This window comes from Saimiri boliviensis, chromosome 1, assembly GCF_048565385.1.
Source record: "Saimiri boliviensis isolate mSaiBol1 chromosome 1, mSaiBol1.pri, whole genome shotgun sequence".
NCBI classification, from domain to species: Eukaryota; Metazoa; Chordata; class Mammalia; order Primates; family Cebidae; genus Saimiri; species Saimiri boliviensis.
Window position 1 is genome coordinate 134339788 of NC_133449.1, and position 25231 is coordinate 134365018.

A 25231-nucleotide genomic window follows, 5' to 3' on the forward strand; every position below is an offset into this window, starting at 1 on the left:
ATTCTGCAGACAGTCTAAGTCATGGCATAAATCTCTTGACCAGTCCATTGAGACCAACCTGAAAATATACCAGATGGTTCTAGACCTGTGTTAGTTTCCTATTGCTACTGTAACAACTTACCACTCACTTGGTGGCTTTATATGACACAAATTTGTTATCTCAGAGTTTGGGAGAAATTCTGAAATGGGAATTACAGAGCTAAAATCAAGGTGTCCACAGTGCTAGTTCCTTCAGAGGCTCCAGGGAAGGTCTGTTCCTTGCTTCTTCTAGCTTTGAGAAGCTGCTGCCTTCCATGGCTCCCGGCTGCATAGCTGTGATTCCTAACTTCTGCCCCAGCGCCACAATTCCTCTGAGGTTGACCCTCCTGTTTCTCCCTTGTGATTACATTGGGCCCATCCCACTAATCCCAGATCAACTCCCCATCCCGCGTCTCAAGAGTCTTCATCTAATAACATCTGAGAAGTCTCCCCCCACCCCCTTTCTTTTTTGGTGACAGAGTCTCATTTTGTCACCAAGGCTGGAGCGCAATGAGGCAATCTCGGCTCACTGCAACCTCCACCTCCCAGGTTCGAGCAATTCTCCTTCCTCAGTCTCCTGAGTAGACGTGCACTACCATGCCTGGCTAATTTTTGTTTTTTTAGTAGAGATGGGGTTTGCCATGTTGGCCAAGCTGATATCAAACTCCTGACCTCAAGTGAACCAGCCACCTCGGCCTCCCTAAGTGCTGGGATTACAGGCATGAAATACCTCGCCAGCCCTGAGAACTTATTTGGTGGGCAATTTGAAACCTCAGGGTGGTGCCCAGGAGGAGGCAGTGTTTTATTTCATTTTGTTTTGCTGCTAATTAGCAAATGACATTATGATTTTTTCCTTTTACAGAAGACATTTTTTCTTCGTGGCGTAATATGTGTTCCCAGTGTTGGTGTAATGACAACGCACAGAAAAGCTGAGCCTGGAGCATACTGACATCGCACTCCAGTAAGAAAAAGTCCTTCTCAGAAATGCCCATCGTACGTTGACTGCCGCAGGATGGGCTTAGAGGAGACAACAGGTTTCCAAGAAATTCTCGCCCAGTGCCTTTGATGTTTTAGTAAACAGAAACTAGTACTAAGACCCAGCACTGATTGAGTGCTGGTGTGCTAAACACCACGTTGGACACTTCATGTGAGTGATCTGGTTTCTTATTCACAACACTGGAACAAGTAGAATACTCCAACTAGAAATGTGTTTGCTAGAAAAAAAAAGGCCGTGTGTGGTGCCTCATGCCTGTAATCCTAGCATTTTGGGAGGCAGAGTTGGGTTGATCACTTGAGGTCAGGAGTTTGAGACCAGCCTGGCCAGCATGGCGAAACCCCACCTCTACCAAAAATACAAAAAAAATTACCTGGTGTGGCATGCACCTGTGGTCCCAGCTACTTGGGATGCTGAGGCAGGAGGTGAACCGAGGCAGGCAGTTCACCTGAGGTCGGGTTGTTTGAACCTGGGAGGTGGAGGTTGCAGTGAGCTGAGAATGTACCACTGCATTCCAGCCTGGGTGACAGAGCGAGACTCAGTGACAAAAAAAAAAAAAAAAAAAAAAAAATCCACATAATGGCATTTGCTAATTAATGGCAAAATAAAGCAGATCTAAACAATGCTTAAGCGTTCCAACTTTCTTACCAAATGAAGTACAAAGGGATTGAGTACTCAGCCCTGTAAACTCATTTCTCAGCTAATACAATTGAGGCGCAGATAGGTTAGGCAGCTTGCCTTCAGGCACTCAGCTAGCGGGTGGTCATCTGGATCCGAAGGCCAGCAATGGACATCTAAAGCTGGCTCTCTTCACCAGGATCCCAACCCAGCAAGAACAGTCAGTTTGACTCTTCTGTCTGCATCTTGCAGTTAAAATCACACCTACAGAAACATGCAGCTTGATTACCTACAGCCTGTTGATGTTTCACACATGGGACCTATCCACATATACTACATCCTGACCAAGAAATGGGAACTGGGGCTAGGTGCAGTGGCTCATGCCTGTAATCGCAGCAGTTTGGGAGGCCCAGGCAGGTGGATTGCCTGAGTCCAAACAGCATAGTGAGACCCCCATCTCTACAGATAATACAAAAACTAGCTGAGTTTGGTAGTCCCAGTTACCTGGGAGGCCGAGTTGGGAGGATCACTTGAGCCTGGGAGGTCAAGGCTACAGCGAGCCAAGATCGCACCACTGCACTTCAAGCTGGGCAACAGAGAAAGACACTGCTTCAAAAAAAGAAACAGGCTGGGTGCAGTGGCTCATGCCTGTAATCCCAACACTTTAGGAGGCTGAGACGAGCGAATCACCTAAGGTCAGGAGTTCGAGACCAGCTTGGCCAATATGGCAAAACTCCATTTCTAATAAAAATACCAAAAAAAAAAAAAAAAAAAAAATCCCAAAGTCCTGGGACTACAGGTGTGAGCCACTGCACCTGGCCTTATAACTATTAATTTCTTTTGAGCTAGTCAGCAATTAGTTTTTCTGTGCATGCTCTATGCCAGTGACTTGCTCTAACATCTACACGTGAACAGAGACAACATGTATGAGGGTGGGAGCGCTGAGTTCGCAATACCTTGCAGATTTGACTGTGACCCCACTACGGAATGGGTGGTTCCATATTTTGCTGACAGCAGTAAACCTTAATAACCTCCCTCCTTTTCTAAACAGAAGTTCCCAATGACTCTTTGAAATAAACACTGTTCTGGATGAGGACCATGGAAGGTAAATGCACCAGTGGTGGCCGAGTGCGGTGGCTCAGGCCTGTAATTCCAGCGCTTTGGGAGGCTGAGGCGGACGGATCACTTGAGGTCAGGAGTTTGAGACCAGCCTGGCCACCATGGCGAAACCCCATCTCTACTAAAAATATAAAAATTAGCCGGGTGTGGTGGTACGTGCCTATAATCCCAGCTACTCGGGAGGCTGAGACAGAATTGCTTGAACCCGGGAGGCAGCAACTACGGTGAGCTGAGATCGCATCCTGCGCTCTGGCCTGGGTGACACAGTGAGACTCTGTCTCAAAAAAAAAAAAAAGCATCAGTGGGTTCTTTCTATGAGACACTGCTTCACCAGGCTGCCAGCTTCTCCACAGTCTTTTTTTTTTTTTTTGAGACAGAGTCTCACTCTGTCATCCAGGTTGTAGTGCAGTGGTGCAATTCTGGCTCATTGCAACCTCTACCTCCCAGGTTCAAGGGATTCTTGTACCTCAGTCTCCCAAGTAGCTAGGATTACAGGAACGTGCCACCACGACTGGCTAGGTTTGTTTTGTTTTGTTTTGTTTTTATTTTAGTAGAGACAGAGTTTCACCATGTTGGCCAGGCTTGTCTCGAACTCCTGATCCCAGGTGATTCACCTGCCTGGGCCTCCCAAAGTGCTGGGATTATAGGCATGGGCCACTGCACCTGGCCAAGTCAGTTTTATTCATAATCTGGAACTGGCTAGGAAAATAGAAAACCCAGAAATTATATCCAATGATAGGCTTTTTGTCTATCTTGCTCTTAGAGCTAAGCAGGCGTCTGAGGGCTCATGCCCCATTCTGCTTGGCAGGTGTCACTTGGCCAGTTTCCAGTACAGGGTGGGAAGCCCCAGAGTACAGGGAGCCTGCCTGATTCATTTTATCTTCATCATCTCGCATGGGGCTTGGCCCAGAGGGGCACCCGGAAACTCTCAACGGAGCTGAGATGGTACAGCAAGGCTGTCATTTTGGCAGACGGAGGCGGTACTTTCCTAGTCAAATTCTTCAATATTTACTACAAAGAGTGTTTGCTGGCTGGGCAGGGTGTCTCAGGCCTGTAATTCCAGCACTTTGGGAGGCCGAGGCAGGGCAGATCACCTGAGGTAGGGTTCGAGACCAGCCTGACCAACATGGAGAAACCCCATCTCTACTAAAAATACAAAATTAGCTGGGCATGGTAGTTTATGCCTGTCATCCCAGCTACTCGGGAGGCTGAGGCAGGGGAATCACTTGAACCTGGGAGGCGGAGGTTGTGGTGAGCTGAGATGACACCATTGCACTCCAGCCTGGACAGTGAGTGAAACTTCATCTCAAAGAAAAGAGAGTTTGCTGGCTCTGCCCCAAGTGTTTTGTGCCCATCCACAACTCAGCCCTCCCCATCACTCCTGAGGAGGATACCATGGGACTACCTCAGTTTTAGAGACGAGGAACTAAGTCCCAGAGAGGCCAAGTCACTTACCCAAAGCACACAGCTAAGAGTTGGTAAAGGCCAGATATAAACACCGTGCTCTCTAACTTCAGAATCCCAAGACCTGACCACTGCACAGTTCAGCCCCGTTCCCCCTTCCCAGCAGCTCCCATCTCCCTCTCTCTCCAGCCCAATCCTCTCAGTGCTGCCAGCTCACCAGTGCCGGTGTGGCACGGCCTGGCTGCGTCTCTCCTCTCCTCTAGGACTCTCTGTGGCATCCCATTGTCTAACAGTTGGAAGATACACCAGAAATGTTCAGTTCCACTCTGCCTGGGTCAGAAGAGAACTCACAGGGAAGTTGGGGTGCCTGATTTGCAGATAACACAAAGCCAGTAACACCTTTCTCAGGAGTGCTCAATAAAGCTTTTTTTTTTTTTTTTTTTTTGAGATGGAGTCTTGCTGTGTCACCCAGGGTGGAGTGCAGTGGCACGATCTCAGCTCACTGCAACCTCCGCCTCCCAGGTTCATGCAGTTCTCATGTCTCAGCCTCCTGAGTAGGTGGGACTGCAGGTATGAGCCACCATGCCCAGCTAAATCTTTGTATTTTTAGTAGAGATAGGGTCTCGCCATGTTGGCCAGGTTGGTCTCAAACACTTGACCTCAGGTGGTCTACCTGCCTGGACCTTCCAAAATGCTGGGATTACAAGTGTGAGCCACTGCACTTGGCCCTTCAGCAGAGCTTTGAATCCTGAAATCTGCACAGGGCTTGAGTGTATCATAGTCCTAAAGGGCTAAGATAGCGCTGGTGTCTCTCACATGCTTCCCAGGTGACCCCAAGCCCTCTGCGGTTTGACAATCCCTCCACAATGGGCCTCAGCCTGGCTGCCCAGGCCTCACCAAGACCAAGGTATTAAAACTAATAATCAGAAGAACCATGGGCTAGTGAACAGCCTTCTGCAACTTTGTTTAAAGCCTCGAGGTGAGTCTCATGTAGTTACAGGTTAGGTACTTAAGAATGAATATCTAACTTAGAGAAAAGACTTTGGAGTAAGAAACAAAAAGGCAGAAAATAGCTTGTGGCCTTCAGCAGAGGCCAGAAGAAGTTAATACTCTAAAAAAAAAAAAACAACAAAGAGGGGACCAGAGGTTGTGATTCATGCCTATAATCCCAGCACTTTGGGAGGCTGAGGTGGGAGCATCACTTGAGCCCCTGAGTTCAAGGCAAGCCTGGGTAACATAGCGAGATCCGGTCTTTACCAAAAAAATCAAAAAATGAGCTAGGCACAATGGTGTGCACCTATAGTCCTAGTATTTTAGGAGACTGCGGCAAGAGGATTACTTGAGCCTGGGAGGCAGAGGCCGCAGTGAGCCAAGATTATGCCATTGCACTCCATCCTGTGACGAAGTAAGACCTGATCTTAAAAAAATTTAAAAAATATCCAGGCGCGGTGGCTCACGTCTGTAATCCCAGCACTTTGGGAGGCCAAGGCGGGAGGATCACGAGGTTAGGCGTTCAAGACCAACCTGACCAACATGGTGAAACCTTGTCTCTACTGAAAATACAAAAATTAGCCAGGCCTGGTGGTGCGCGCCTGTAATCCCAGCTACTCGGGAGACTGAGGCAGGAGAATCGCTTGAACCTGATAGGTGGAGGCTGCAGTGAGCCGAGATCACGCCACTGTACTCCAGCCTGGGTGACAGAGCCAGATTTCATCTCAAAAAAAAAAAAAAAAAAAAAAAAATTAATTAGAAAATGAAAACATTTTAAAAATAACAAAAATTTGAACAAAAAAAAGAACAGAGTACAGAGGAAGAAGCTGGATGAAGGGTACAAGAACACTCCTTTCTGTACATCTAAAATTACCTCAAAGTACAAAGTTTTTCAAAGCAGGCATAGAGATGAGTGATTCCAAGTCCCCTCATTAATGGTATTTGCTAATTTTCTGATAAGAGGCAAAATCATTGTCCCACCAGGACCTGAACATTAGAAATTTTGCTTTATATATACATAATTATATGTATGTATGTATATATATCCCCAAAATATCAAACCTGACCTAGTTCTAGAAGATTCCAGGCAGGAACACGTCTGTTTCTGTATGTCTCTTCAGAAGGAATGCGGCTAATTGGCTCTCCCAAAAGCAGGCTGGTGGGGAATGCATGGTGGCATTAATCTTTAATCTCAGACTCAAAGTCCAGGGTCAGTCTTGAGAAATTCCAGACACAGATTTTCCTACAGTCACCAGGCACTCCACACTCTGAAGCTGAATGTTTACAGGAAACATGCAGCCTGTCCATAACCCAGCCTGGGTGTTTACATTTCTTTTTTTTTAATTTGAGATGGAGTCTCACTCTGTCACTGAGGCTGGATTGTAGTGGCGAGATCTCAGCTGATTGCAACCTCCACCTCCCAGACTCAACTCTCCTGCCTCAGCCTCCCAAGTAGCTGGGATTACAGATGCCCACCACCATACCTGGCTAATTTTTGTATTTTTAGCAGAGATGGGGTTTTGCCATGTTGGCCAGGCTGGTCTCAACTCCTGACCCCAAGTGATCCACCCGCCTTGGCCTCCCAAAGTGCTGGGATTATAGGCGTGAGCCACCATGCATGGCCAATATTTCAAGTGAACAAAATTCAACATTTCAGGCCAAACACCTCAGCCAATGCCTTGTGGGTGGTGACCCCCAGCAAGAGTAACCAGTGAAAGAGGCTGGCTGAAGGGGGAGATCAGGGTGGCCCTAAGTGGGTCTCTGACTCCATGTAACAAATAGCTGAGGACCAGTGTGTATGCATGGCCTTGCTGGCCTGCAAGTGAGCCTGCCTGCCACCAGGACTTTCTTGGACAATCCAGTTTCAACAACCTTTGTTTATCAAGTGTGTGCTGTGAGTCAGTGCACCAAACACCTTACATCATCGCATCTCATTTAAAATTGCCCACCTCACCACTTGAGGTCAGCAGTTTGAGACCATCCTGGCCAACATGGCAAAACCCCCCTCTACTAAAAATACAAAAATTAGCTGGGTGTGGTGGCAGGCATCTGTAATCCCAGCTACTCAGGATGCTGAGGCAGGAGAATTGCTTGAACCCAGGAGGCGGAGGTTGCAGTGAGCCGAGATTGCGCCATTGCACTCCAGCCTGGGCAACGGAGCAAGCTGTCATCTCAAAAATAAAAAATAAAAATAAAACTGGCCACCTAGATGAGGAAGACTATGTGATTCCCAACTTCCAATCAAGGAGACTGAGGCTCAGTGAGACGAGGAGACCTGCCCAAGGTCACCCAACTTGCATGAGATGAACCCTAGAGCCAAAGCCTCGATCACTGTCTACTGCATCTCAATACTCTATGCAGCTTTTCTTAAGCACCTACTATGTGCACAGTGCTTTGAAAGCCTCAAATGTCACACGACTCTGCAAGGAATGTGTCACGATCCTCATGTCACAGTGGAGGGGACAGATTCTTGACTCTGACCAAGGTCAAGTGCATGGTTGGTACATGATGAATCCAGGATTCATATCCATGTGGAAACTGAACCTCCTTAGCAACAGGAATCTTGGCCATTCTGCTCATGGTTATATTTTCACTCCTGGCCCATCAGGGCAGTTAATAAATACTCGTTGAAAGCATGAACTCAGGGCCTGGTCAACTCCAAAGCTCACACTTCTAACCATTCCTTCATATTTCTTCCTGCTGCCCAGGAATTAATCTCCTCCTACAGAAATATCTCAGTAAGGCTGGGCACTGTGGTTCATGCTTATAATCCCAGCTCTTCAGGAGGCCAAGGTGGGAGGATCACTGGAGTCCAGGAGTTCAAGACCAGCCTGGGCAATATAGCAAGGTCCCATCTCTACAAAAAAAATAAAAAATTAGCCAGGCATGGCAGCACGCACCTGTAGTCCCAGCTACTTGGGAAAATGAGGTAGGAGGGTCACTTGAGCCTGCAAGATTGAGGCTACAGTCAGCTGTAATTGCACCACTGCACTTAACCTGGTATTAGAGCAAAACCCTGTTCACAAAGAAAGAAGAAACCCCTCAGGGACACTTTTTCACACAGCAACCATTCCTGAAAAGATGTTTGCATTAAGAGCAGATGATTGTCTGCCTCTTAGGAACACAATCTCCTGAAGACTGGAAGATAAAATAACAAGTTTTCATGGTCTCCCTTGATTTTATTTTGTTGTATTTTGTTTTCTTCTTTAGACAAAGTCTCCCTCTGTCACTCAGGCACAATCTTGGCTCACTGCAACCCCTGCCTCCTGGGTTCAAGCGATCATCCTGCCTCAGCCTCCCACGTACCTGGGACTACAGGTGTATGCCGCCACACCTGGCTAATTTTTTTTTTATTTTTAACTTTATTTGGTGGACAATTTCAAACCTTGGGAGAGGGCCACATTAGAACACAGGAGGTAAAGAAAAGTTTTGCAAAGCCTGGAGCATTTGGACACAAATCTGTCCACTGTGTGACCTGGAGCTCGCTAAATCCATCCCGGACCTCTTTAAGAACACAGCTCATGCTTCTGTGGCATAAACCAGCTCAATGGCCAACAGCAAAGAATTTACATTCCATCGCTCCAGCCAAACACCTGAACACAGAATTCGCCTTAATTGTGGTGCCCTACATGCAGCCATTTCACTTTCCGCTCCGGGAGACTCCTCCGCTTAGTAAGTGATCCGGCTCTCTTTTGCTTAACGAGCAATATGTCCAGCTTTGTTTTTTCCAGCTCTGTACTCTTCCTTTTCTTTGAGACAAACTCTGTTTCCCAGGCTGGAGTACAGTGGTGCTATTTCAGCTCACTGCAACCTCCGCCTCCTGGGTTCAAGCGAGTCTTGTGCCTCAGCCTCCCTAACAGCTGGGAGAACAGGCGTGTGTCACTATGCCTGGCTAATTTTTGTACTTTTAGTAGAGATGGGGTTTTGCTATGTCGGCCAGGTTGGTCTCAAACTCCTGATCTCAAGTGATCTGCCTGCCTTGGCCTCCCAAAGTGCTGGAATTAGAGGTATGAGCCACCATGCCCAGCCACCAGCTCTGTCCATTTCATGTCTCATCTTTAGGCATGTCTGATTCCATTACTCTTCCACCCTGCTTTTGCCTACAGGATTGAGGGTGCATATTATGTTGCAAGATGAACTCTTTGAAAAACAACCTTGGCCTTCTTTTCAGGAAAGTCTGTGCTTGTGATTGGCATCCCCCACAAATATCTCCACATCCAAATCCCTAGAACCTGTTGAATATGTGACTTGACATAGCAAAATGGATTTTGTAGATGTGATTAAGGATTTTGAGAAGGGAGATTATCCAGGACTCAAAGTACTTTGAGTGGACTCAAAGTAATCACAAGGGTCCTTGTAAGAGGGAGGCGAGATGGTCAGAGTCAGAGGAGGTGATGTGAGGATGGAAGGAGACAGAGATTGCAGGAGGCTCTGTTGCTGCTTTACAGAGATGGATGCCGGTCGCGGTGACTCAAGCCTATAATCCCAGTACTTTGGGAGGCTGAGGCAGGCAAATCACGAGGTCAGGAGATTGACACCATCCTGGCCAACATGGTGAAACCCCGTCTCTACTAAAAATACAAAAAATTAGCCAGGCGTGGTGGCATGTGCCTGTAATCCCAGCTACTTGGGAGGCTGAGGCATGGGAATCGCTTGAACCTGGGAGGCAGGAGATGCTGTGAGCCAAGATCACACTCCTGCACTCCAACCTGGTAATGGAGCAAGACTCCATCTAAAAAAAAAACGAGGTGAAGCCACAAGCCAAAGAATGCAGCTTGTAGAAGACGGAAAAGGTAGGAACATGGAATTTTCCCCTAGAGCTTCCAGAACTGAATGTGGCTCTGCGAACACCTCTGTCTTAATTTGGTGAGACCCGATATAGACTTCTGACCTCCAGTACCTAAAAGAATACATTTCTGCTATTTTAAGGCAGTGAGTTTGGGGTCTTTTGCTGCAGCACAGGCAGCACACTCGTGGGCGCCCTCACCGTCTCTGATGGTGAAGCTGTGGAGCAGGGCAAGGCCGTCGAACCAATGGTTGTATCGGGACTCCCCCACCGTGTGCATTCCAGGCCCGTTGCGGAGCAGGGTTCCCTGCAGCCATGCTGGAATCTTGCCTGTTAAAAGAAGGAATGTTTAATTTCCTGTTTCCACCTGCAAACCAAAAAGCTGGAAGAAATGGTCACGGAAAGGAACTGGAGGCTTGTAGCCTCAATACCACGCCTTGCATCTGTTTATTTATTCTACAATTGTTTCCAAAAAGTGTATAATATGACAGGCAGTTGGCTAGCACCGAGGATACCAAGATGAAGATACGGTCTCTGACGCCAAATTACCCACTGATTATTAAGGAGACAGATGAATAAACAGATACTCAAGGTCCACTGTGGTTAAGACGATGCTGGTTGAGGGCGTTGGCTCACACTTGTAATCCCAGCACTTTGGGAAGCTGAGGTAGGAGGATCACTTGAAGCGAGGAGATAGAGACTAGCCTGGGCAACAAAGTGAGACCCTGTCTCTACAAAAAATAGAAAACGTAGCTCCAGGCCGGGTGCAGTGGCTCTCGCCTGTAAGCCCAGCACTTCGGGAGGTTGAGGGCGATGGATCAGCTGAGGTCAGAAGTTCAAGACCAGCCTGGTTAACATGGTGAAACTCCATTTCTACTGAAAATACAAAAACATAGCCAGGCATGGTAATGCACACCTGTAACCCCAGATACTCGGGAGGCTGAGGCAGGAGAACCACTTGAACCTGGAAGACAGAGGATGCAGTGAGCTGAGATCCCGCCATTCCACTCCAGCCTGGGCAACAAGAGTGAAACTCCATCTCAAACAAAACAAAACAAAACATAACAACATAAAAACATAGCTCGGTGTGATTGCATATGCCTGTAGTACCAGCTGCTTGGGAGACTGAGGTAGGAGGATCACTTGAGCCCGGGAGCTCGAGGCTGCAGTGATCACACCATCCCACTCCAGCCTGGGCAACAGAGCAAGACTTTGTCTCAAAAAAATTTTTTTTAAAAAAGACAGGGGCAATGCTATAGCCATAGCAAAGGAATTGTTTGAAACAGAACCTCACCCCAGGGTGGGCTGAGAGCAGGAGGGTGTGGATGGCTTCCTGGAGGAGGCAACCTGGCTAAGTCTTGAGGGAGAGTAGGTGTTTGCCTCACAAAGGCAGAAGCAAAGAGCATTCTAGGGCTGTACTGTCCAATATGGTAGCAATCAGCACTTGAAATTTGGCTGGTCTGAAACGACATGTGCTGTAAGAATGAAATATACAGCAGATTGCAAAGATTTAGTATGAGCAAAAGTGAACCATGTCATTAGCAATTTTTAAAATATTGATTTCATGTTGAACTGATGATATCTTGGATTTCTTGTGTTAAGTAAAATATACCATTGAAATTAATTTCACCTGTTTCCTTTTACTTGAGTGTTTCTACTAGAAAATTTGAAAGTGCACATGTGGCATGGGTTCTCTTTCTAGAGGACAGCCCTGCTCTAGAGACAGGGTGCTGTAGCAAACGCTGTTGGTGCCCCCACCCAAGTCCCCACAGAATTTCTCTCTCCCTGCAGGCTGCTTTGTGCAAGTGCCTGTAACCCCCTGCCTGAGGGCTTGGTTGTGACTGCTCCATAGCAGGCAAGCTTTGCCTACATGCAGGAAGAGCTGGGAGCACCTCGGAGAGGTAATGCCCCTGGAAGCCATGCTCATGCAACGAGGGATGTGGAGCTGAGGCATAAATCCCGCCATTGCCTTGCCCTCAGTTGGGATCACGAGAGGCATGTTTTACACCACACCCAGGGGAGTCAGCTCCAATGGCCTCATCAGCCAGGGGCTTAACAATGCCCTCTTTATTGGTTTCCTTCTTTTTCCCTGAGTTCCTTGTGACGTTTCTTGGGATCACGTGCCAAATAAACCACTCACCCTTGGATTCTTGCCTCTGGAGGGACGCAGACCCAGAAGATCAAGAACAGGAGGCTGGGCATGGTGAGGCATATCTGTAATCCCAGCACTTCGGGAGGCGAGGTGGGCAGATTACTTGAGGTCAAGAGTTCGAGACCAGCCTGACCAACATGGTGAAACCCGCCTCTACCAAAGGCGCGAAAATTAGCCAGGTGTGATGACAGGTGTGATGACAGGTGTGATGACAGGTGTGACGACAGGTGTGATGACAGGTGTGATGACAGGTGTGACGACAGGTGCCTGCAATCCCAGCCGCTCTGGAGGCTGAAGCAGGAGAAATATTTGAACCTGGGAGATGGAGGTTGCAGTGAGCTGAGATCATGCCACTGCATGCCAGCCTCGGCGACAGAGCAAGACTGTCTCAAAAAAATAAAAAAAAAAAATGACCGAGACCAGGAAATGGGCAAGCTGTTTAGTAAGACTGGACCATCATTTTCAAGCAAGAAAATTGTAAGCAACGAAGCTGCAGAAATAACAGGGGCTAGAGCATGAAGGTCAACAGGACCACACCACGGTTCTGATCTAACCCTCACAAGAATGGGGTGCCTTTGATGGTTATAATAGGGAAACACAGGACCAGATTTTTTCTGCAATTAAAAAAAATTGAGATAAAACTCATCACTTTAAAGCGTACAATTCAGGAGTTTCTACTGTATTCACAATGTTGTGCAACCATCACCTAATTCCAGAACATTCTATCACTGCAAAAAGACAGCCCCCTCATGCATTAGCCATCACTCCCTCTTCTCCCCTTGCCCCCAGGCTGTGGCAGGCACTCATCTACTTTTTATCCCTATGGATATGCCTGTTGTGGATTCCACATAAATCAGTGGCCCCAATCTTTTGGCACCAGGGACTGGTTTTGTGGAAGATAATTTTTCCACGGATGGTAGGGCTGGGGGGTGGATTGTCATAAGGAGCAGACAACCTAGATCCCTCACACTCGCAGTTCACAACACAGTTTACGCTCACAGTAGGGTTTGCACCCCTCTGAGAGTCTAATGCCACCGATCTGAGAGGAGCAGAGCTCAGGCAGTAATGTTGTGTGGCCTGGTTCCGAACAGGCCACTGACATGTACTGGCCATGGCCCGAGGGTCGGGGACCCCCGATATAGATGGAATAGGATCTTGGAGCTTCAAACGTTGTCTCTGCCTGTGGTGTGGAGTGTGGACTGGGAAAGCCCCTGAGAGAGGCAGGAAGACCATAGAGAGGACTCGGGGATTCCAGAGGGCTGGAGAGAAATGGATGAACAAAGATAAATGGAAGACACAGAACTGATGGGCCTCTATTTCACTAAATATGGTGTGGTGTGGAGCACTGAGAAATGAAAATGACAGCTGAGGCCAGGAGCAGTGGCTCATGCCTATAATCCCAGCACCATGGGAGGCTGAGGTGGGTGGATCACTTGAGTCCAGGAGTTCAAGACCAGCCTGGCCAACATGGTGAAATCCCATCTCTACTGAAAATGCAAACATTAGCCAGGTGTGGTGGTGGGTGCCTGTAATCCCAGCTACTTGGGAAGCTGAGGCAGGAGAATTGCTTGAACCTGGGAGCTGGAGGTTGGAGTGAGCCGAGACTGTGTTATTGCATTCCAGCCTGGGCAGCAGAGTGAGACTCCATCTCAAAAAAAAAAAAAAAAAAAAAAAAAAGACAGCAAGTCTCTTGCCTTGGGCACCTACATGGATTGTGGCACCAGGCACAGGCACCCAGAGCACAGGAGAGGGAGCAGGCTTGAGACAGAGCAGGGAGAGAGGCATCTGAGAATTTAATTAAAGCCCCAGACAGGACAAGAAAATTTATACGCATCCATATACCAGACACTGCGTTCTAGGTGGATTAAATCACTTAATTGTTGCAGCAACCCTATGTGGGAGGGTTAAACTTCTGTTAAACTTCGTCTAACAGAAAAGAACACTGAGGCTGACATAAGTTGCCAAAGAGGTCTCAGAACACACATGGATTGGCACAGCCAGCTACAAAGCAAGAACCTTTGCATGTCCTCCCCACATGGACGTGCCAACCCAGGCACAGTTTTTAGCTAGCTGTCTGCCCATGAGTGTGATCAGGCTCAACCCAGGTCTGGATGGAGGGTCAGGAGGCCCGTTATCTGCAGGCTGTCTGGCAGTCACTGCCCCTCTGCCTCAGTTTCCCACCTGTCAATAGGGAGGCTTGATGTAGAGGAATGGTTCTCACCCTTGGAGTCACCGAGGGCTTGTGAACACACAGCTTGCTAGCTCCATCCCCAGAGTGTCTGATCCTCTGGGTCTGGGTGGGCATCAAGGATGTTTATTTCTACACAGTGCCCAGGTGGGGCTTATCATGCTGCAGGTCCGGAATGCCCCTCTGAGAACCGCTGCTGTACCTGATCTTTGGGGGGTCATTCAGCTTCTCGTGCTCTAAAATTTGTGTTTTCTAACATTTCCAAGGAGTCCATGCAGTCATTAAACATGAGGTGTTAACCGTACAAAATGTTCATAACATTCCAGGGCACAAGAAGGTAGAGGCCCCCTTTTTTTGTTTTGTTTTTGAGACAGAGTCTCAAAAGGCTGGAATGCAACAGTGTGATCTTGGCTTACTGCAACCCCCCTCTCCTGGGTTCAAGTGATTCTCATGCCCAGTCTCCCGAGGAGCTGGGTTTACAGATGTACACCATCACATCTGGCTAATTTTTGTATTTTCGCTGAAAATAAAATTTCAATAAAACACACTGAAAATAATGGCAAAAGCTGCAATTATTTTTGCACCCATCAAATAGTAGAAACAGGATTTCACCATACCTTGTTGGCCAAGCTGGAGTGTCTGTGTGTGTGTTTCTTTTTTCTTTTTTGAGACGGAGTTTCGCTCTTGTTACCCAGGCTGGAGTGCAATGGCGCGATCTCGGCTCACCGCCACCTCCGCCTCCTGGGTTCAGGCAATTCTCCTGCCTCAGCCTCCTGAGTAGCTGGGATTACAGGCATGCGCCACCACGCCCAGCTAATTTTTTGTATTTTTAGTAGAGATGGGGTTTCACCATGTTGACCAGGGTGGTCTCGATCTCTTGACCATGTGATCCACCCGCCTCGGCCTCCCAAAGTGCTGGGATTACAGTCTTAAGCCACCGCGCCCAGCGTGTGTGTTTCTTGAGACAGGGTCTCTCTGTCGCCCAGGCCAGAATGTAGTGGCAAGACCTGAGCTCACTGCAACCTCTGCCTCCTGGGTTCAAGCAATTCTTCTACCTCAGCCTCCTGAGTAGCTGGGATTACAGGTGCACACCACTAAGCCCAGCTAATCTGTGTATTTTTAGTAGAGATGGAGTTTTGCCATGCTGGCCCGGCTGGTTCAAACTCCTGGCTTCCAGTGATCCACCCGCCTTGGCCTCCCAAAGTGTTGGGATTACAGGCATGAGCCACCGTGCCTGGCCCTGTGATGTCCTTTTTAAAAATAAATAATATACGCATGAACAGCTAGATTGAGAAAAAATAATAATAAATATCTAATTGTCTACATTTGCTTTTTGAAAAAATATTTATACGGTAAATTTATCAATTGATCTACTATGTTTTAAAAAGTTAAAGGAAATAGACCCAAATATTCATAGTGTTTAAAAGGAAAATCAAGCTGATTTTCCTTCCATCTTCTCATTTGCACTCCTAATTTATATGTAATTTAATATACATACAACTGCACATGTATATATAGATTGATAGCTATAGATTGTGCCTTACCTTTGTTAACCAGGAAAAAGTATACATAAAAGCTATTTCTTTTCTTTCAAAAACTCCCAAGGCAATCACTCAGTTGAAAAGCTTCAATCCGATGTCCTTATAAAAATCACTCATAATTGTCCTCTCATGAAAAATTCCAGTCCATCTGTCAGAAAATGAAAATGCCTGTGGGCCTGAGCTGACTCAGCTGTTCTTAAAACTGAGCAAGCACCACCCTGGGCACCAGGTAGTCCAGATGCAGGAACTGCCTTTTAGAGTCCAAACAAAATGGTCCTAGGAAAGTGGCAACCCAAAAGAGGAAGGAGAAGCAACAGAGATAAACGACGAAACAAGACACAGCCCCTCTAAAGGAAGGTCCAACTCCTATAGGCGCTGCAGTGCTCACACCTGTGAGTTCCTAAAATCACATCAGACTCTGCAATGCCCTGCAAGCCTGTGCGGTGGATGTAGATGCGTGGGAGCTCATGCACATCCCTCTAGGCATTTTGAAGCTAATTTAGAATGCATGCATTTGCACAAACACATGATGCATCTGAGACTGGCAGCAGTTTGCAGATTAATCCCATTGTGTATGTACCCACTGGGGCATTCCAACACTTTTTCCCTGGGAATAGTGATACTGACTCTCCTCCCTCTGGAAACTGAGTTATAATGTGTAAAACACACCTAGATTTTCACAGAAAATGTATCTGGATTATGAGTCATTTTTTCTCTCTACACTATTTTCTGGTTTTCCAAAAGTAATTTACAATTAGTATAACTTATATAATCAGGAAAAAAAAAGTGTCCATCTTAAAATAGAGAAAAGGCTGTGTGCAGTGGCTCACCCCTGTAATCACAGCACTTTCGGAGGCCAAGGTGGCAGATCACTTGAGACTAGGAGTTCGAGACCAGCCTGGCCAACATGCTGAAACCCCATCTCTACTAAAAATACACAAATTAGCCAGGTGTGGTGGTGGGTGCCTGTAATCTCAGTTACTTGGGAGGCCTAGGTAGGAGGATTGTTTGAACCTGGGAGGTGGAGGTTGCAGTGAACCGAAATCATGCCACTGCACACCAGCCTGGGCGACAGAGTGAGACTCCATCTCAAAAAAATAATAAACAGAAGCAAGAGCCCCGTGTTTATAGAGAATGCTCACCTGTCACTTTGGCCCTCACAGGCTCCAGCTGTTCTTTCCTGTTCCTGCCATATATTTTTTCCATCGCTCAGGGTGCAGAGGGAGACTGATTTTAACAATGAAGAGATGCTTCTCTGTGTTGAAGGCAGCTGCTGCTCCCTCCTCCTGCGGTTCCTTCCTGTTCTCCTGCTCCTTCCCTCCTTCACATCTCTTTCTCTCCTGATGCTGACTGTGTCTGCCTTTGCTTTTTCCTTTTTGGCCGGCGATGGCTTCTCCCTCTCCAAAAGCCGGGGATCTCTTTACATTCACAGCGGAAGCTGCGCAGGCATTATTTATAAGATGTTTAGTTAAAGGTTAATTCCCAAGCCATGTGTCTTAGCTAATCTTTAATCCTCTTATTGTACCCTTGGCTTTCCCTCTCCAGTTTCACTTTTGGCTTAACCAAAAAAAGACTGCTTCGGGCTGGGTTCTAAATAAGCAGAGAGAATTCAGTGCCTCTTGTTATATAATTCAAGAGCTGGAGATGTTTATGATCAGAACAAGAAGACAGGCAGTCAGGGCCATCGGAGATGCCGGGAATAGGAGAGCCTTGAGCTCAGATCAGCAGTCATATGAATGTCTGCTGCGAAGCAGGGAACCCCTTCAGCAGAGATGGGAAAGGCTGTATGTTTTGTTTTGAGTAAAGGCTCCAACGCTCTCCTCTAATAATCATACATAAAGAGCAACCGAATTATTTTCTTTGTGGAAGAAGGAGACATAAAATGGTTCACGTACCCATTTAAAAAATAATGAACGGGAACCAAAGGCTTTTGTCAGGAACTAAATAGTAAAACAGACTGTCCAGGAGCAGAGGCTCAGGCCTATAATCCCAGCACTTTGGGAGGCCATGGTGAGCAGATCACTTGACGTCAGGAGTTCAAGACCAGCCTGGCCAACATGGCAAAACCCTGTCTCTACTAAAAATACAAAAATTAGCTGGGCATAGTGGTGGGTGCCTGTAATCCCAGCTACTTAGGATGCTGAGGCAGGAGAATCGCTTGAACCCAGGAGGTGGACGTTGCAGTGAGCTGAGATGGCCTCACTGCACTCCAGCCTAGGCAACAGAGCGAGACTCTCAAAAATAAATAAATAAAAAGAATAGTAAAAAAGAAACTTCAACTTCCTAGCCTATCAAGAAGGCAAAACGATGCCTGTATTTGATCTGAGCTTCCCTGTTATTCCTGTATCTCGGTGTGTTGCCATTGCCTGAAATTCATATTCAACTTGCTGTATGCACTGATTGAAGTTAATGAACTCATCTTAACGTATTTTGCTTAAAGAAAGAACCAGTCATTTGATCTGTGGGTAGAGTAAGAAAAGGCAGCGGCATTGCCTTTATGCAACGCAGCTGAGAATAATGATAGTCCAGTCTGGGCTAAGACCACGTGCCAGCATTTTGGGGCATTCCTGTCAGCTGTGTGGTCTGACTGTGCTTCTGGTACACATTGGAATCACCTGGTCTGACTCCTAATCATACCAGTTCTGGGCCTCACTCCAGAGTCACTGATTCAGAATCTCTAGAGGATCTCAGCCATCAGATTTCTGTTTTTGTTATTTTTTAAATGTTGGCCAGGTGTAGTGGCTCACACCTGTAATCCTAGCACTTTCGGAGGCCAAGGTGGGAGGATCACTTGAGCCCAGGAATTCAAGGCCAGCCTAAGCAACATACTGAGGCTCCATTTCTACCAGAAAAAAAAAAAAATTAGCTGGGCACAGTGGTGGAAGCCTGTAGTCCCAGTTACTTGGGAGACGGAGGTGGGAGGATCACTTGAGTCTGGGAGGCTGAGGCTGCAGTGAGCTGTGATAGCAGCACTGAACTCCAGCTTGGGCAACGGAGAGAGCCCTTGCCTCAAAAATAAAAAATAAAAAAATGTGCCTGGTTGTGTGCCGCCGGAAGGATGCTCAACATGTCTGAGTTGAAACTAGATTCAAAGTGCAGCTCAATGGCCCAGTGCGGTGGCTCATGCCTATAATCCCAGCTCTCTGGGCTGAGGCGGGCGGATTACCTGAGGCCAGGAGATTGAGATCATCCTGGCCAACATGGTAAAACCCCATCTCTACTAAAAATACAAAAAAATTAGCTGGGCGTGGTGGTTCATACCTGTAGTCTCAGCTGCTTGGGAGGCTGAGGCAGGAGAATCACTTGAACCTGGGAGGCAGAGGTTGCAGTGAGCCGAGATCATGCCACTGCACTCCAGCCTGGGTGACAGAATGAGACTCCATCTTAAAAATAAAATAAAATACAGCTCATCCTTTTCTTTTTCTTTTCTTTTCTTTTCTTTTTTTTTTTTTTTTTTTTTTGAGACAGAGTCTCGCTCTGCTGACCAGGCTGGAGTGCAATGGCGTTATCTCAGCTCGCTGCAACGTCCGCCACCAGGGTTCAAACGATTTTCCTGCCTCAGCCTCCCGAGTAGCTGAAGTTACAGGTGCCCGCCACCACACCGGGCTAATTTTTGTATTTGTAGTAGAGATGGGGTTTCACCATATTGGTCACGCTGGTCTCAAACTTGTGACCTCCAGTGCTTCTCCCACCTCAGCCTCCTAAAGAGCTGAGATGACAGGTGTGAGCCACCACACGCAACCAGCTCAACGTTTTTCTGTGTGCCTGGACCGTGTTACCCACTTTGAGCCTCCTTTTCTTCAACTATAAAGTGAGACATAATGATATTAGCATCTCAAGGCAACTGTAAAGGGTCTCACGAAAACACCTAACCTCGGTTCCTCCCATTCTTTTAGAGGGCATTTCCCTTTGACCCACCTTTCCAGTAAGACCTCCAGTAACTTGCCAGTTTATCCCACTGTCTGGTCTAAACGTGTGTATCCATGTCAGAGTTCTTTACTCCTAGCTCGTGAAAGCTGCGTTCTCGTGAGGATCACATGGGAATGCCTGCCGTACACTAAGGGCTCAGGGAAAAAAATGACACCACCATGGTGGAAGAAAGAGGTCAGGGCTTACAGGTCAGAAGACCTGGGTTTGGACCTCAGCTCTGAGATTCAGCAGCTCTGCGGCTGTTGTCAAGTGACCTCTCTGAACTTCATTTCACTTGACAGAAGAGGGATGGCAGTATCTATGTCACAGGGCTTGTTGGAAGGGTTATAATAAAATTGTGTGATGAAAACATGCTGGGTGCAGTGGCTCACACCTGTAATTCCAGCACTTTGGGAGGCCAAGGCAGGCAGATCACTTGAGGTCAGGAGTTCAAGACCAGCCTGGCCAACATGGTGAAATCCCCATCTCTATTAAAAATACAAAAATTAGCCTGGTAAGGTGGTGCACACTTGTAATCCCAGCTACTCGGGAGGCTGAGGCAGGAGAATCGCTTGAACCCAGCAGGTAGAGATTGCAGTGAATCGAGATCCCACCACTGCACTCCAACCTGGGCAACAGAGCAAGACTCTGTCTAAAAAAAAAAAAAAAAAAAAAAAAAAAAAAAAAAAAAAAAAAACTGTATGAGTCAAAACATGACTTTGCTTTTTCTTCTTGTCAATCTTTGCATATTCAGAAAAGCAACTGGCAGTTTACCTGCACCTGCTGGCCCCGGCCTTACACAGTCCTGAGTTGTGTGTTCCTACCACCGTTCTCCAGATCAGAGAGCACAGGGAGGATAACTCGCTTGCCCTAGGTCTCACAGTGACAAGGGGGTCACATTAGGAAGCATGGCCAAGCAGCCCGACTTCAATGTACTTACCCTGACAGTTCTACACAGCTCCAACACACGATAGGTGTTTGCTGGATTTTTACTGAACGAAGTCATGGGTGGATGTGCCCGTGGGTGGATGGGCCCTGAGAGGACCAGTCCTGGGTCTTGGGTTGGTGTCATTGCATTCTTATGTAACAGCAAGGGCAAGCTTTTTCATCCAGGTCCCAGCTGTGCCCAAAGGACAGTTAGATAGTGAGGTAAAGGTTTTTTAAAAATACGAATGGAGTCCGGGCACGGCGGCTCATGCCTGTCATTTCAGCACTTTGGGAGGCTGAGGCTGGTGGATCACTTGAGGTCAGAAGTCAGACCAGCCTGGGCAACATGGTGAGAGCTTACCTTAAAAAATAAAAAGAAAGAAAAGAAAAATTAGCAGGTCTTGGTGGTGGTAGCACACACCTGTAGTCCCAGCTACTTGGGAGGCTCAAGTGGGAGGATCACCTGAGTCTGAGGAGTCTGAGGCTACAGTGAGCCATGATTGCGCCACTGCACCCCAGCCTGGACAACAGAGACTCTGTCTCAAAAACAAATAAACAAAAACTTAATGGTGGTAATAAATTAAGCATAAGAATAGATACATGTATCAGTTTGCTAGGGCTGCCATAACAAACACCACAGACTACCCACAACAATAGAAATTGTTTTTTCTCACAGTTCTAAGGGCTAGAAGTCTGAGATCAAGGTATCGGGTTTTAGCTGGGCACAGTGGCTCACACCTGTAATCCCAGCACTTTGGGAGGCCTAGATGAGCAGATTGCCTGAGGTCAGGCATTCAAGACCAGCCTGGTCAACAAGGTGAAACCCTGTCTTTACTAAAAACACAAAATTAGCTGGGCAAGTTGGCACATGCCAGTAATCTCAGCTGCTAGGGAGGCTGAGGCAGGAGAACTGCTTGAAGCGGGAAGGCGGAGGCTGCAGAGAGCTAAAAACCCACCACTCCTGCCTGGTGTGTTCGAGACTGCAGTGAGCTATGACTGCACACTGCACTCCAGCCTGGACAGCAAAGTAAGACTCCGTCTCAAAAGAACAAAAACAAACAACAAACAAACAAAAAACAAAGTATCAGGTTGTTTGGAAGATCAAGGTAGCAGGTTTGATTTCTTCTTTTCTTCTTTTTTTCTTTTGAGACAGAGTTACGCTATTGTTGTCCAGTCTGGAGTACAATGGTGTGATCTTGGACCACTACAACCTCCATCTCCTGGGTTCAAGCGATTCTTCTGCCTCAGCCTCCTGAGTAGCTGGGATTACAGGCATGTGCCACCACGCCTGGATAATTTTGTATTTTTAGTAGAGATGGGGTTTCTCCATGTTGGTCAGGGTGGTCTCCAACTCTGACCTCAGGTAATCCACCCACCTGGGCTTCCCAAAGTGTTGGGATTACAGGCATGAGCCACTGTGCCCGGCCCTGATTTCTTCTTGCTGTGTCTTCACACAATCTTTCTCTGTGTGCACACATCCTTGGTGTCTCTTGGTGTGTCTAAGTTTCCTCTTATTTTTAAATTTTATTTTATTTAAGAGACAGGGTCTCACTCTGTTGCCCAGGCTGGAGTGCAGTGGTGCAATCATAGCTCACTGCAGTCTCAAACACCTGGCTCAAGCGAGGTGTTTTCCTACCTCAGCCTCCTGAGTAGCTAGGACTATAGGCAAAAGCCGCTGTGCCCGGTCAAATTTCCTCTTCTTACAAGACACCAGTTATACTGGATCACGAGCCAACCTAATGGACTCATTTTATTTTCATCACCTTTTTTAACGACCCTATCTCCAAACAGTCACATTCTGCTGTATGGGGGCTTAAGGCTTCAATGTATGAATTTTACAGAACAGGCCTGGTGTAGTGGCTCACGCCTGTAATCCCAGCACTTTGGGAGGCCGAGGCGGGTGGATCACCTGAGGTCAGGAGTTCGAGACCAGTCTGATCAATATGGTGAAACCATGTTTCTAAAAAAAATAAAAATAAATAAAAAATAAAATAAAAAGAATTTTACAGAACACAGTTCAGCCCATAACAATATCATTAAGTCACAATGAGCTAAGGGAAGACACTTTGGCTGCAGGTAACAGAAATCTGCTCAAACTCCAAAGATGTGTATTTATCACAGACATTAAGTCATCAGGAGGTGGCGTGCTGGGTGACTCAGAAGCTGGTTTGGTGAGGGCTTCCACACTTTCAGACTCAAAAGATTGGGTTCTCATCCTCAGCTGGTTCAGTTCTGGTTATGAATGATTGGCATTGCCCCAGAAATTACACCCTCACATAGAGAAGTGCAAAAGCAGGAAAATAAGACAGGGACAGAGGAGTTTTCCTTGTACACCTTTCCTTTTAATTATTTTTTTGTTTGTTTTTGAGACAGAGTCTCATTCTGTCACCAGGCTGGAGTGCAATGGCGCACTCTCTGTTCACTGCAACCTCTGCCTCTCAGGTTCAAGCGAGTCTCCTGCCTCCACCTCCTAAGTAGCTGGGATAAGGCGTGCACCACCATGCCTGGCTAATTTCTTTCTTTCTTTCTTCTTTCTTTCTTTTTTTTTTTTTTTGTATTTTTACTAGAGATGGGGTTTCATCATGCTGGCCAGGGTGGTCTTGATCTCTTGACCTCGTGATCCACCCATCTCAACCTCCCAAAGTGCTGGGATTACAGGTGTGGGCCACCACACCCAGCCTCGTACACCTTTCATTTTATGCTGGAGGGAAATCTTTCCCAGCATCCTCTGAACAGATTTTTCTCTTGTGCCTCATTGGCTGAATCAAACTGTGTCACATGACCACCCCATCCCAATCCCCAGCAAAGAGGAACAGGAAAGCTTTAATTTCCTCAGACCAACCTGGAGTGTCCCCTGGGGTGGCATCATTGCCACCTGGATCTTGTCAGAGTTCAATTAGTAAGGAAAAAGGAGGGAAGGGCCTGGGATAGGCAACTGACAGTGTCCAGTACAGACAACGAATTCAACACTTTTCTCTGTCATCCAGGCGGGAGTGCAATGGTGTAGTCTCAGCTCACTGCAGCCTCAACCTCTTGGGCTCAGGTAATCCTCCCACCTCAGCCTCCTGAGTAGCTGGGATCATAGGCCGGTGCCACCACTCTGGGCTCATTTTTTTTTTTTTTTTTTTTTTTATTTTGTAGAGATGGTGTTTTGCCATATTGCCCAGGCAATTGGGCAATTGGCTTCAAACTCCTGAGCTCAAGCGATCCAACCACCTTGGCCTCCCAAAGTGTTGAGATTACAGGCATGAGCCGCCACACCCAACCCATTCAACACATATTGACCAAGCAATATGTGCTGGAAATGTAGCAGTGAACAAAACAAATCTGTGCCTTTTTAGAACGAATACCTACTACATGCCAAGCTCTGAGGGAATAGAGGTGATTAATGAGACCTAGTCTCTGTCTTTTTTGGCTCCCATAATGTTGTTGTTTTATATTTCCCAAAGGGGAAGGGACCTCACGGTGTTTTGCAGGGCTGCCTTCATGTTGAAAACCCATAGACATGAAGCAGCAGCTCCTCTTCCCCTCAAAAGCTCCGGCACTGCTCTGAACCCATGGATGCCTGACCCTTGTGTTCTCTTGCCTTCCCCAATATAGGGAGAATGGGATGAGGGGTTGGTTCCAGTAGTTGCTGTCTCCTGGCCTGCTCTCCTCCAGCCTCTGATCTGTGCTTTTCACTAGATGCTTGCATGTGCTGGTTACTGTGCTAAGAGTTCTAGTAGCAGTCTTTCTTTTAATCCCTCCACATCCCTACAAGGACGTCACTAGCAATCTTATTTTTACAGCCTCAGAGATGTGAAGTAACTTGATGTAGGTCAATAGCCGATCAGTACATGTTCTTCCCCACAATACTGCAATGCTTCCCATCTTTCAGAGCTACTAGCTAGGGAAGAGCTAGGAGAGCAATGGTGAGTGTTTCATAGACGGTTTCTACAATGCTTTCACTGCCTTAAAATGGGACAACTGACCAGTGCATGTGAGAATAGGGGCAATGGCAATGTAGAGGGAAAAGGCATGTCTTGTCAGAGTTTTGGTTATTTGTTTATTTAGAGACAGAGTCTCGCTCTGTCACCAGGCTGGAGTGCAGTGGCACGATCTTGGCTACCTGCAAACTCCTTCTCCTGGGTTCAAGCAATTCTCCTGACTCAGCCTTCCAGGTAGCTGGGACTACAGGTGTGTGCCACCACACCCAGCTAATTTTTGTATTTTTGGTAGAGATGGTGTTTCACCACGTTGGCCAAGATGGTCTCGATCTCTTGACCTTGTGATCTGCCTACCTCAGCCTCCCAAAGTGCTGGGATTACAGGTGTGAGCTACTGCACCTGGCAAGTTTTGGTTATTTGTTGCTGTATAACAACCCACTCCAAATGTAGTGGCTTAAAACAATAATCATTCATACGATCTCTCAGTTCTGCAGGTTGAATGAGCTCAGTTGGGCGGTTCTTCTGCTTTAATTGCTCAGGGTTCCTTACATGGTTGCTGGAAGTTGACTAGGATGTTATCGGGGCTGAGCCTTGGCCTCTATTTCTCTCTGTGAGATCTTTCCAGCATAGTAGCCAAACTTTTTATAACATGTAGCATT

General features: G+C 47.0%; 1 protein-coding gene across 2 annotated transcripts in view; it reads right to left on the minus strand.

Moving 5' to 3' along the window:
* Positions 1–17418, minus strand: part of BCO1 (beta-carotene oxygenase 1) — a 54476-nt gene extending 37058 nt beyond the window's left edge. Inside the window, exons 1-2 of one of the 2 annotated variants that reach the window (XM_003938065.4) lie at positions 16953–17418; positions 10131–10259 (exon numbers count right to left, since the gene is read on the minus strand). In XM_003938065.4, coding sequence (XP_003938114.3) covers positions 10131–10259; positions 16953–17016 — 193 coding nt within the window. In that variant the 5' untranslated portion in view covers positions 17017–17418. Of the gene's footprint in view, positions 1–6210; positions 6770–10130; positions 10260–16952 lie in introns of those variants that run through there. The other variant, XM_074404702.1, reaches the window with a different exon arrangement.
* Between the last annotated feature and the right edge of the window lie 7813 nt (positions 17419–25231).